Below are 13,172 nucleotides of genomic sequence, written 5' to 3'. Positions count from 1 at the left end.
GAGTTTTTCTGGATATATGTTAGTTGGCTTTTTTTTAAAACAAACACTAATGTTGCACATACTATATTCCAACTTTTAAAAAAAAGTAAGTTAACAAACACGTTTTAATCTTCCTAACAATTGCATGAGGTCTATTTCTCAAGACTTGCCTCACTGTGCTTTTTCTCGTTTATCCTTGGTCCTGAATGCACAAGCCCTTGAGTATGTAAGATCTTGTTGAACTGAATTCAACAAGGGGCAGGGATGTGACCATTGAATTTTGTTCATCATATCTTACCCACCTCTAAGTATGTTATTTTTCAGATCAAGGAGGAAATAAAAGCCTTCGATGACAGTAGTACATGGGTATTCCCTTTGAGCAGGTATGATCGCACAGACATACACATTTGAACATCACGAGTAAGGAGTGGCCGTGTGCTTTACAAAACAACCCTAGAGATGAGCCCGTCGAAGACAGATGTTGAAGCAGAGAAGGTATTGCAGAGGCGGGTAGGAGTCATCGGATGGACCCACCCCCCCATACACCCAACCCTTTCCCTCCATGTCCTCCTGAAGGCTGAGATTCACACACCTGGACCCAGATGCTGAAGAGCAGCCCAGGCTGCTGCCCTTGGGAATCAGGGCTGGCGGCTGCCTCTCCCAGACTCTGCTGTTGGTGGGTGTGGGACCCCCAGCATCTCAGTCAGAAGCTGAACCCCAAGGGGAGACTAGGATCGCGTACTGTCCATGAAGCACTGGAATCCTCAGGACCCTAACCTCCCTGAGAGGAGCCTGGCGTGTGGATGGGACACGAGCAGCCACAACAGCCCCGCAAAGTATCCCTCCGTGAATACATATCAGAGAGAGAGAAAGAGCCACATCTCAAGGTCTCTTCTTTCCTTTTTTGTAGCCTGTTACTGGTGTTCCGAAAGGTAGGTGACCCCTCCAGGGGACGGAAGCTAGCTTTGCTGGCTTTGTCCAGCTTTGGGAAGTCCTTCCCTCCTGCCTGGATTTTCCAAGTCCAAGTGCCTCCAAAGAGCAACTTCCTCCTGGCACATTTATTATGCATTTAGGTTAACAGAAATGAATCTCCTGTAATTCTGTAGGAGCATACACCAGCCGCTGTGAGGATGAAGTGATTTACTTCTTTGCACGGGGTTGCTCAAACACGGGGTCAGGAGAAAGCCTTGAGGGCATCTGGAACCAGGGCTGCAGAGAAGTAGAAAGCTTCTTGATGATTTAATTCAAGAATCTTTTTAAGATACAGTTAATTTTTTTCTGATTATAAAAGTAATTTTTTAAAGTACCACATCCTCTGTATACAGTTAGAAAAATACAGAAAAATTTAAAGGAGTAAAACTCCCTCACCATCCTACTGTCAAAAAGTAGCCAGCAATAACATTTTATTGTGTTTCCAATATTGTTTGTATGATATTGTATAGATCATTTTGAATTCCACCATTTTCACTTCATGGCATACGGCAAACACATCTCTTATCTTTACAAATTCCTCATCAGCAAAGTTTTCATAGTTCCATATTAGTGCATCACAGAACTATGCAATAACTTATTTAGCCATTCCTGTATCAGCGGGCATTTAGGCTATTTTCCATTTCCCCTTACATGAATAATGAATAGCTCTGTAAAACAGTCTCTGTCTACATTTCTAAATTGACTCTTCAGAAATGCTGAATCAGCACTTTAAAGGCTCTCCATATACATTGCCAAATTGCTTTGCAGAAACCCTGCACTAATCTATATTCCCACAAGCTCAGTGGAAGTATGCCCCTTTTCTTGTACTCCTGCCAGCATTGATGCCTATAATCTTTACTTATCTGGTAAGTGAAAAGTCACGTCTCATGTAAGTTGGTAATTCTCAGTGTATGACATCCAGTGTTAGTCAGTCTGTGAAGGAAGTTTGACCATGAGGTCGAGTTTTACTTCAGCTAAGGAAACATTTCCTGCAAGTTCATATCATAACCAAGATTCTGGAACATTCCTGTTGGCAACAAACATTCATTGAGGACTTCCTGGGTGCTAATCTCTGAGATGGATGCTAAAATTACCAAAGTGACCTCACTGTGTCTGCCTACAAGGGTCTCAGGACGAAGCAGGATGTAGGAGAAGGGCTGTGGTACTGGGAACATAACCATGTTATGTTTCTCTGGAGCCCAGAGAGAGGAGCATGCAGTGCAAGGTATGTGTGTGTATAGGGATCTCGTTGTAGGAAGAATGCCATGGGGTTTCTTTATAGGGAGATTCAAACAGGACGTTAAAGAATATCATTTTGCTTGTGTACCTTAGAAATAGAGAAACAGATTTTGGATTGAGATAGCTTAACTGTGCGGTGTAATGGGAAATATCTATTTGGTCTTTGTCCCCTGTTCCTGTCACAGCTCCTAAAACCCTTGGAATTTCCTGACTGACAAGGGTGATAGGAACGTTTTTTGTTAATAACAAGCCCCTTTCAATCACACCTAAGTTTATGGTAATGAGATGAGTGTCAGGATGGGTGAGGCAGGTCGATAGCTTCAGGAGGGAGCTTGGTCACCAGAAAGACCAAGACATGATTACAGTGTGGAACTTTCAGCCCCACCCCAGACTTCCAGGGAGCGGAGAGGGGCTGGAGGTTGAGTTTAATGATTTAATCAATCATGCCTAAGTAATGAAACCACCATAAAACACCTAAACGATGGGGTTTGGAGAGCTCCCTGATTGGTGACACATCAGGGTGTTGGGAGGGTGGTGCATTTGGGGATGGCACAGAAGCTCTGCCTGTGCCCTTCCCCCATACCTTGCCCTGTGCATCTCTTCCATTTGACTGTTCCTGAATTGTATTCTTTATAATAAACTGGTAATTGTAAAGCACTTTCCTGAATTCTGTGAGCTCTTCTAGCAAAATATGGAACCTCAGAGGGGGTCATGGGAACCCTTGATTTATAGCTGGGTGGTCAGAAGTATGGGAGACTTGGGACTTGCCGCTGGCGTCTGAAGTGGGGCAGTCTTGTGGGACTGAGCCCTGAACCCATGGGGTCTGTGCTAACTCACAGCAGTTAGTATCAGAATTGAGTTAAATTGTTGGACAGCAGTTGGTGTCAAAGAATTGCAGAATTGGTGTTGGATAAGACACCATGTATTTGTTGTCAGAAAGAATCTGAGAAACTTTCTAGACTAAAATGATTTTTTTAAATGTGTTGTTGGGATTATAATGCTTGGTATAAAAAGTAAAATGAAAAAAATAAAAGAAACATTTATTATAAAAAGCAAATAATACTATTTAAACTTGAGGAGCCTTCCAAATATATTGCTATAAATATATACACACAGGTATTTATACAGATTTCTTTTACATAGATGGAATCATCCTACACGTAGTATATATATCTAGGTGTGCTTTTTTCCCTCAGCAACATCTTGAACATTATTCAGCGTTAATAAATGTAGATTCACACCCCCCTTTCTAATGCCCAAACAGTAAGTCTGCATGCATATAGCCAGCCTCTAGTAGATGACTTTCTGAGCCTATGGTAATCTTGTCCAGTCATTGATACCAAGCCAGAAAATTACATAAAGATTTCTAGACAAAAAAAATTTTTTTTAATTTACTTATTCATTCCTTCGAATTATCCTAACATAGCTTAAAACTTCTTCTAACAATTGTATGTATGACACAGTATAATGAACTGATGAGTAGCCATTAAAGAATCAGGAGTAGCGGAAGGAAAGCACTGATCATGTATCTGAGATTTGGGAGGGGAAGGGCTCAGGTGGTAGTAGGCGAGCAGGGCCTGAGGTGTAGGTGCCCAAAGGCTCTGTAGCTGTTGGTCTGATTAGAACTGCTGATCTGATCTGTGCTCTTCAGAAGAATTCCTTTGTAGACCACGGAACAGCAGACCCACTCAGGCTTTTGCCCTCTGTCTTTCCTTCTTACTTTCAAATGTCTTGTCTGTCTATGGTTAGTTGGTTATTCAAGAGCTTACCTGGGCCTCCATTCTCACCTGGCACTCTCCTCTCTCTCTCTCTCTCTATATATATATATCCATAGAAAAAGATGGAATATATAGATATATATCTATTTCCTCTCTACAAATATATGTATATATCCATGTATACATGTGTATGTGTATGTATAGCCACAAGTATATATGTATATAATCATAAAACATATATAGAGAGAATCATAACATATATAGAGAATGATGAATAAATATTCTCTCTATATAGCTATTACCTCTCTCTAAATATATGTATATAGCTGTGTGTGTATAGCCATATGGAGAGAGAGAGAGAGAGATTAATCTCCTGGCGTACCTTTAGTGTTTTTCTGGGCACATGCCCATATGCACTCCAGTGAAGGTCTCCAATAAACAGACATCCTCCCCTGTGCTGTTCTGTGTGTTCCTCAGCAACCACTCCAAACCCTTCTTTTATGTCTTTCTCTGGATGCTTCTTGTGATAGGAAACCATGTAGTCTTAATTTAGTGTTTACAAAATGCCTGCAAATTAATAGTAAATTCTCAGGATTCTTCCACAGAGCTGAGCCCTTTATGTATAGTACTTTCCCCTTTCTCCCTGCTTTCTTTCTTCCTTTCCTTTCTTCTTCCATCTCAAAAACTCCATGTTTTTTTCTGTTCGCTCTAAGTGGCCTGGATTTTTCCAGACTGCAGAGAGGCTGCTTACCAGCAGGGGGAGCTGTAAGCTCTTGGAGCTGTTTCTGTGCTTAGGGAAGACACCTCGGGTGCCTAGTAGAATGTAACGGAAAATTTAATTTCCTATACTATTTAATTTAAATTTATTTTTTCAATAATTTAAAATGTATTATTATTTTCTCTAATAACATAATTAATAATTTCATTTAAATTAATTTGCTTAGTGCATTTTTTTTTACTGCAAATAAGGCTTTACACAAAAATGCTGACAATCAGATCAGGATGGGTGATGTTATCATATAAACTGATTAATATTTTAGGAGGTAATGAGAACTGGCATTTGGGGGGCTTCATACAATTCATATGAAAACGGGTAATTTGTTATTCTAAACTGGGTACTTCAGTTGTGTAATAGCGTTGAGCAGATTAAATGTCTTGTTAAACTAGGAAACCTAACTGAACTTTTCAGATTTCCTGCTTTATATCATAGTCACGAGGCCGACTTTCCACAGATAACGTTGTTTTGAAATATGAGATTGCTCAGCCCTTGTAAAAAGAAATTGAACGTTGGCGGGGGTGGGGGGCTACTTGGAAAGCTGATGGGGGGCGAGGTTCGGCCCGGGCTGCCTGATGGGCTCACGTTCCTGTGGCCGCAGCGCCCCCGTGTGGCGAAGTGCGTCCAGCCTTTTTAGCCGCTTCCAGGCCAGGGTACCACAAGACCCATCACTTCCCGAGGCAGGAGCTGTTATTACTGGTCATATTCCACCTTCCTCCAGGAGGTTAGCTAGGCACTACGGCTGTCTTGCAGTTTTGCGTTTGAACATTGCTTGTAAAAAGTCCTGGCTAAGCCATAGAGATTCCATTTTACGTGATGTGGGTTTGCCTTTTACAAGGGTTACATAGTTCACCCCTCAACGGGTTGTTTGGAACGCGGAGTTTATTTCCGCACAGGAACAGTTTCATAAATGATGGCTGGGAACCCAGGGCATTCACAGAGACCTCCTTACTTCAGTCATATCCCGCAGGAGATTTCTGAGTTGGGAAGACCCAGTTAGGTACTGGACTTCCTTTTGTGCCTTGGCTGAATCACCCCTATAGGCCCTGGGGGGTTAGTGTATCCCTGAAGGAGGACCCTAGCATGATTGGAGCCTGGTCATCAGTGGCGAGGGGGAAATGTTACATGAGAGGCCCCACGCCCTGCTCTGCCCTGCTTCCTGCGGGGACAGACTGCTCTCCTCTCCTGTCCCTGGGGGAGTGAGCCCAGCGGGTGAGAGGAATAGATACCTCATTGCCTCACTTGGAGGCTGATTTCTCACCAAATCCGTTAGACCCATGGTCTCCGAAAACCTCACGTGGGTTGAGATCAGGAAACAATTTTTCAAGGGTCACTTTTTTTTTGCATCTAGTTATAAGTACTGTTGGTTTTTGGAGCCTGGAGTGAAGCCCCATTCCCCGATGCCTCCCGTCTCTCCTCCGGCGGCCTGGACAAAGGATTGTCCTGTGAAATTCAAGCTTTGCAGATAGATGGCTTTCCTGTTAACAAGAGAGACCTGTAACATACCCTCCTCGTATATATATGTGTATATGTATGTGTATATATGTATATATAATGTAATCTGTATAACCTCCATATATGTGTGTATATATGTATGTATGTATGTATGTGTGTGTGTAGATAGATATATAGATAGGTATAGTTAGAAGCTGGGTGTTTAAAAGTCCTGCTTCAGAATCAGAAAGGTTTTCAAACCTAGCTGCTGCAACCCTGAGAAAAGTTTTTAATCTCTCTTTGCCTCCTTATCTTTGTGTAAAAATGAGACCATAAGAGTACCTCCCTCAAAGTCGTGAGGTTTGATGGAAGCCCTGAGGCAGACGTTGGCAGGACCTACCACGGTTCAAGGGTGGGAAAGCAAAGCAGGGCTGGCGGCCGTGACTGGCTAGAGCCGGGGGCAGGCTGCCAGTCTGCAGAGGTGGAGGTGCTGGATGGATGAGTCTCAGAACTGACTTTTCTTGGGTCATGTCCCACTCATCAAAGAACCATCAGATTGTAACTTGGCTTCCATTGTAGCTTAGCAAAAGGAAAGAGTGGGCAGTCTTGCAAGCTTTCCGCTTCTCATTATATATCATTACCTTGACCTGGAGTTGTTTACGGTCCTCATGGCAAAGTACCCCCTAGAGAAGATCTATTTTTGCTGTGCTGAAAGGGGCAGGCTCCTGAGACCAAGTCAAGGGCTAGATCCTGGTCTCACCAACACACTGCCTCCATTTAAGTCCTTTTGGGGGAATACTTCGTGGCATCCTCTTGCACTGCTTTCTTCTGCTAGCTTCATAGGACCAGCCAAAGAATAAACTGCTATAAAGACTGTTGAAGCCTTAATTCAAAAAATACCTTTTCCCTTTCTCCTAGGACACCTGGGGTGAACTCCTCATTGGCGACGTAGAAATGAAAAAGGTCTTGGCTTGTCCCAGGTAAGGACTCTCTGGGGCGCGGCATGCTCAACGGTTCTTAACTGTCCCCTAACCCTTTGTTATTGTGTGACAGGTGCATTATGACCACGGTGGACCCAGATACCGGAGTGATCAACAGGAAGGAGCCACTGGAAACCCTGAAAAGGTAGAACATCCACGTGTCCAGTGTATTTTTATATTATCCCCATCCTTTGAACTGCTTATGGCTGTAGGTGCTCTGTCTGGGCAACTTTCTGCTCTCTGCTCGTTTTGTGTCTGTTGTTCAATGTACGTGAGTACTTGTGGCTTTCTCTTTTTTTTCTAGATGGATCTTCGAGTGCTTTGGACAAATTTTTAATTGTATAATCCTGCATTTTGCAATTTTTGTCTCTCTCACATCAATTTTTAATAACCTTTACATGTGTATTTCCAAATTAAGACCTCGAGTCATTTTATTTTTATTGCAACTCACATTTATTTGATAGAATCAATGGCAAGAATATGAGAATTGTTGAGGAAGCCTGGAGTTCAGGGCAGGTCCATTTTGAGATTGTACGGGCATTTATTTCCATGAGTTGTGAAGCTGGAAGTACACATGCAAACAAAGTATTTATTTTAAGTAACACGTACAAGTTTCTTCTTTTGGGCTCAAAACGAAGCCATAGAAAAGCTGTTTAGACTCTCAGGATACTTCTAGAAAAACCAGGATTATTTGAAGTTTGACGAATTGCCAAGACTTCTCTGTCCACATTTTAGAAAAGGCTTGCTGCTTATTTATACAGAACCTGAGAATGAATGCTTGAATTCCACTGAGAGCACTTAGATTATTTCCTCTGTGTGCCTAAGGGTGAATTTTTGCTTCTTTCAGCTACCGCCTGTGTGATCCTTCCGAGAAGCCAATTTACCAGTCATCCCCACTTTTTGGGATGTATTATTCGGTGGAAAAAATTGGAAGCCTGAAAGTTGGTGACCCCGTGTACCAGATGGTACAGTGACAGATCCACTAGGTAAAGGGCAATCTTTGCTTCTGGAATGCAGTGCCTTGAAGCCATGGCCACATTTTCTTGTGTTGAGATGCTTTTACGTTTTGCTACTTTAACTCTTGGGAGAATGAACAGTTTGTGCTCTGATCTTTGGAGCTGGAAAATGCCCTTTATTTTTATTCCCCGCAGCAATCAGTATTCTTGCAGCCTCCTCCACCTCACTTTCCCATCCAATTATAAAATGTGGATGCAGGAGCCCCAGCAGAAAGACAGGTTTGGGTCCCAGTTCATTAGGGAATATCATGAAGGAATAAGAAAGTGAAGGTGAGCGGTTCTGGAGAGTTCTGTATTTATTTTTTGTGTCTGTGATAGAAAAGTGAAGGGGAAATGTATAGACTATTCAAAGTCAACTTGGGGGAAATATGTTAAATCAAATGCTTGTTATCAAATGTATTTTTAAAATATGATTTAAAGTGTTAAAAAAATCGGTGCAACAAGGTCCCTGGATTCTGAATCTTAAGGAAGGAAACAGTGTTCTCACGTTGAGTTCATTGGGCCAAATAAAATTCAGACTCCTGGAGCGTAATGCCTACCCCCCAAATTATAGGAATGAGAAAGTCAGTCAGAAGACCTCAAATTGAAGATTATAAGTAACTCTTCTCATAAAATCCATAACCCCGATCTTAAAGTCCCTTCATCTCCAAAACTCTTGACCATTCTTCTCTTTAATTCCGACCTGGCTTTCACACCTTCTTGCCTGACCATCCTTCAGGACAACGTGGCACAGTGGTTTAGACAGTCGCGATCGATCCTTAGGCAGACTTGGGTTTATAATCCTAGCAGTTCCCTTTCCTAACTCTGTTGAGTTATTTAATCCCTCTGTCCCTCTAAGCCTCAGTACTCTTACCTGCAAAGTGGGATTAAAAATAGTACTCACCAAAACAACCAATACAAGTTATTCTGAGGGTTAATTCATATGAAGTTGTAGCATTGCATGGAAAGTGGTCCATACATATTAGCTACGATCTTTATTGTCATCTTTGCAACAAGTACTCCATGTAGGGCCCAGTCTCAGGTGCCATAGTGAATAGAAAGATGAGACAGGCTGGGCAAAAAAGAAAGAAACTTCTCCTGGCTATGGTCAGGCATGTACATAACCATATTACATCTTTCATATTACATCATACATACATGTTACATATTAGATATTTCATCAGTCTGAGGATGCCTATTTTCCCCACGTCTTAAAACCTCTGAAATCAGAAAGCTTCTTATAACATTTCAGGGTGTCTTCTAGAAAAACCTTGGTGTGCACAGAATAATGTATCTTAGGGTTGAGGTATCTTGGATTTGCTGAAATACAGTAAATGCTAGAGAAAAAAATTGTGAAAGTCCCAAGTGCCTACTATTTCTAAAAGCATCTGGGGAAAACGGACCCAAGCCTGAGTCATCTAGCTTGAGTGGAACTGATCCTGTGTCCCTGCTGGTCAGGCCACCGTTCACAGGACCTGGATGGGTACCTGAGCCAATATCTTTCACATGTTGTCTGCATTTGAAGGACCCAATGGCCTCTGAGGTACCTTAACAGTTAGTGGTCCTCTGTATTGCTCAGTCTCAAACCTCCTCAAAATCAGATCCTGTTGTGTTGCAGTGGACGGAGGTGAGGAACACCTGTGTTTCACTCACATTCAGCCGTTTCCAATTGTCTTAGCTCCCAAAGCCCTTGTGTTAGAAAGCCTAAGATAATGTGTTATCTTTTGTAGTCCTTCTAGGGTCTCTGTGAGATAGATGTGATAATCAGCATTTTCAGGGGCAAGAAACAAAGTCTCAGATAGGTCAGCTGACCAAGAGGAGGCTTGAAGCCTATTATAGGTTCTTGAAAGTTAGTTTGCCGGTAAAGGTCACTGTGGAAACTGTGTAAGTCCAAATCATGATCAAAACGGTGCTTTTGGAAGATCGTCCTGAGAGCCATGTGTGGAATGGACAGGAGACAGGTGAGAGGGGAGGGGAAAGGCCAGGCAGGGGTGACAGCATGTGATTTAAATGGGGTGGAGATCACGGGCGTGGAGAGGCAGGGTGGCGTGCCCAGATGCTCAGCATGACGTGGGTGCTATTTGCCCTTTGGTCCTAAGCTCCTTTTCAGCTCTTTTAAATCACTTTTCAGCTTTTTTTATCACCACTCCCGTGCCAAACCCTGAGCGCTTCCCAATGGCTCTCTTCTGCTTCTCTGCTCTGAACTTTCTTCTACCCCATGAGCGCCCTGAGTGCCAGCCCCTCAGAGTCCCATCCGGGGAATGTGGTCATCCCTGCTGCCCGCCCCCCGGGGCACCGAGAGGTTTCCTCTCTGGTGGGCATTTCTGTTGGGCTTTACAAATAACAACGTTGCTCCCCTACTTTGATTGTGAGCCTACTGTAGTTTCTGATTCTGGAGGGTCTCCTTTATCCAACAGGTTGATTAAAGCCATTAAGAAAAATAGCTGTTAATACTTGCACCAGGGTTACTTGAGTTGTTTTTTTAAATCCATTTAAAATATAATTATACAAAAGTTTGTCTGTTCCATTATAAATGCAATTCATATTCATCACAGCAAATTTAGAAGACACCAGAAATGTAGAAGAAAAAATCACCCATTGTTACCACTTGTAAATTTTATTTTGGTTTGTGTTTTGTCTGTTTAATGTAGCCCTGATCTATAGTATATCATGATCTGTATGATTATATATCATATATAATGCAGATATATATTATATATAATTTATATATATACAAATACGTATCTGTCGACTGAAGAAAAATACACAACCTAAAAGTTGTGAGTTAAGTCTTATTGGGGGATTTTACTGAGGTTATAGCCTGGGAGACAGCCTCTGAGCTAGCTCTGAGGAACTGCTCTGAAGAGATCAGGGAGAAGCCAGGATATATATGAGTATTTTGCTGGGAAAAAAAAAAAATGTAGTCGAACTTCAAAAGATGACTGCTCATCACAAAGAGTACACATCTCAAGTTAATGATTTGAGTGCTTTTCTGCCTGTGGGAAGGTGCAAGAGTCTGGGCTCATTGAAATTATTCCTTAGTTATGCACCTTAATGCTCTAGGGCCAGTATTCAAAGCACAGAACGCTTTCTGTTTTTCTCCATCCTGAATTCTCCTCAGGGCACACTTTCCTTGGGCTTCTGCAGCTGCTGATGGCTTGATCCTCGTAGAACCAGAATGGTGGGCAACATTTTTTGTTTACTGGAAGGGCAGGCAACATTCCCTGCCCACATATCATATGATATATGTACACACACATATATATGTATATCTATGAACTATGAACTTATGAATATGTATCTATGAATTACAAACTAGGTATCATAAGCACTTTCATAGTCCTCCAACCTATTAAAATGTCATTTTTTAAAAAATAAATAAATTTATTTATTTATTTTTTTTTTAATTTGGCTGCGTTGGGTCTTCATTGCTGCGCGTGGGCTTTCTCTAGTTGCGGCGAGCGGGGGCTACTCTTCTTTGTGGTGCGCAGGCTTCTCATTGCGGTGGCTTCCCTTGTGGTGGAGCACGGGCTCTAGGCGTGCGGGCTTCAGTAGTTGTGGCACGTGGGCTCGGTAGTTGTGGCTCACGGGCTCTAGAGCGCAGGCTCAGTAGTTGCGGTGCGCGGGCTTAGCTGTTCCGCGGCATGTGGGATCTTCCTGGACCAGGGCTCGAACCCGTGTCCCCTGCATTGGCAGGCGGATTCTTAACCACTGCGCCACCAGGGAAGTCCTAAAATGTCATTTTTGACGGCTTCGTAACATTACGTGACACTGTTTAAACACCATTTTACAGTATTTGATACTCGAACTATATCCAATTTTGTTATCAGTAATATTGTAGTATATGCCGTTATATGCAGAGCATTTTAAAATTGTTTTTCTATAAGGTAGGTTTCTAAAGGTGGAATTATTGCCTCGTGGGGTGTAGGCATATTTTTTAGCATCTTGACAAATTGCTTTCCAAAGGGTTCTTCCCATCTGCACCCTGACCTGTCATATGAGAGAGAGATCCCTGGCTCTGGGCTTTGCCGAGGTAATTTGGTACAGGACATAGTTTATATTTTGTGCATTTTAACCTCAATAAGTGACTGGTTTGTGCATGTTTGAGTTATTTATGACTGGTAAGAGAAACAGCCAGATAAGTAGAGATTCTTACAATTTTTTCAGGTTTCAGCATCCCGGAGGCACTGATCCAGATTTTAATGACCACAGCAGCACCACCTGGGCAAATTCTTATTACCCAGCCTGTGACCATCTTTATCGTAGAAATGAATCTCTTTTTGGAGTTAACGGATGCTCTGAGTTAATGCAAGGAAAGTATGAGAGGTGATTTGGGAATAAGAACATATGTAGATTTTAGATAATGAAGACTTTTGAAATAAATAAAACTGCCGATAAAATTAATGTTATGGTAGCTACTGCACGTCTCCAATCCCTGACATTAATATTGATGAATAAAGAAAGTCTAAAGGACAAAATAATGCCATTTGCAGCAACATGGATACAACTAGAGATCATTATATGAAGTGAAGTAAGTCAGAAAGAGATAGACAAATACCATATGATATCACTTATATGTGTAATCTAAAATATGGCACAAATGAACCTATTTACAAAACAGAAACAGACTCACAGACATAGAGAACAGACTTATGGTTGCCAAGGGGGAGGGGGTAGGGAGAGGGATGGACTGGGAGTTTGGGGTTGGTAGATACAAACTGTTACATTTAGAATGGATAAACAAGGTCTTAATGTATAGCATAAGGAACTGTATTCAATATCCTGTGATAAACCATAATGGAAAATAATATAAAAAGAGACTGTAAAAAAAAAGTTTAAAGAATCAGCTAAAAAGCTACACAATTTTTTTGAATGTTTATATTTTATTACCCATCATTCTGTGTTTTAGGAGACATGAGAAACAACAGGTTTCCTAATATGCCTTTACATGTTAACATACAAATTCCTATTAGTGACATGTTAACACACAGATTCTTACTGATTGGTTTTTACATCGCTATTGAGTCCTGTTGACTTTTTGCTTGTGTGGTTTTGACCCCACCATTATGGAATCGGGTTT

At 41.8% G+C, this 13,172-nt stretch overlaps 1 protein-coding gene across 1 annotated transcript in view; it reads left to right on the top strand.

Moving 5' to 3' along the window:
* MTARC2 (mitochondrial amidoxime reducing component 2) overlaps positions 1–12,621 on the top strand; it is a 32,430-nt gene extending 19,809 nt beyond the window's left edge. The window contains exons 5-8 of the mRNA XM_036831002.1: positions 7,036–7,097; positions 7,171–7,242; positions 7,945–8,083; positions 12,260–12,621. Of these exons, the coding sequence (XP_036686897.1) occupies positions 7,036–7,097; positions 7,171–7,242; positions 7,945–8,071 (261 nt within the window). The 3' untranslated portion in view covers positions 8,072–8,083; positions 12,260–12,621. The remainder of the gene's footprint in view (positions 1–7,035; positions 7,098–7,170; positions 7,243–7,944; positions 8,084–12,259) is intronic.
* Positions 12,622–13,172: the final 551 nt, after the last annotated feature.

This window comes from Balaenoptera musculus, chromosome 1 (assembly GCF_009873245.2).
Source record: "Balaenoptera musculus isolate JJ_BM4_2016_0621 chromosome 1, mBalMus1.pri.v3, whole genome shotgun sequence".
Classification (NCBI taxonomy): domain Eukaryota; kingdom Metazoa; phylum Chordata; class Mammalia; order Artiodactyla; family Balaenopteridae; genus Balaenoptera; species Balaenoptera musculus.
The sequence above is the reverse complement of the archived record's forward strand: the minus strand, read 5'-3'. Positions and strand labels throughout refer to the sequence as shown.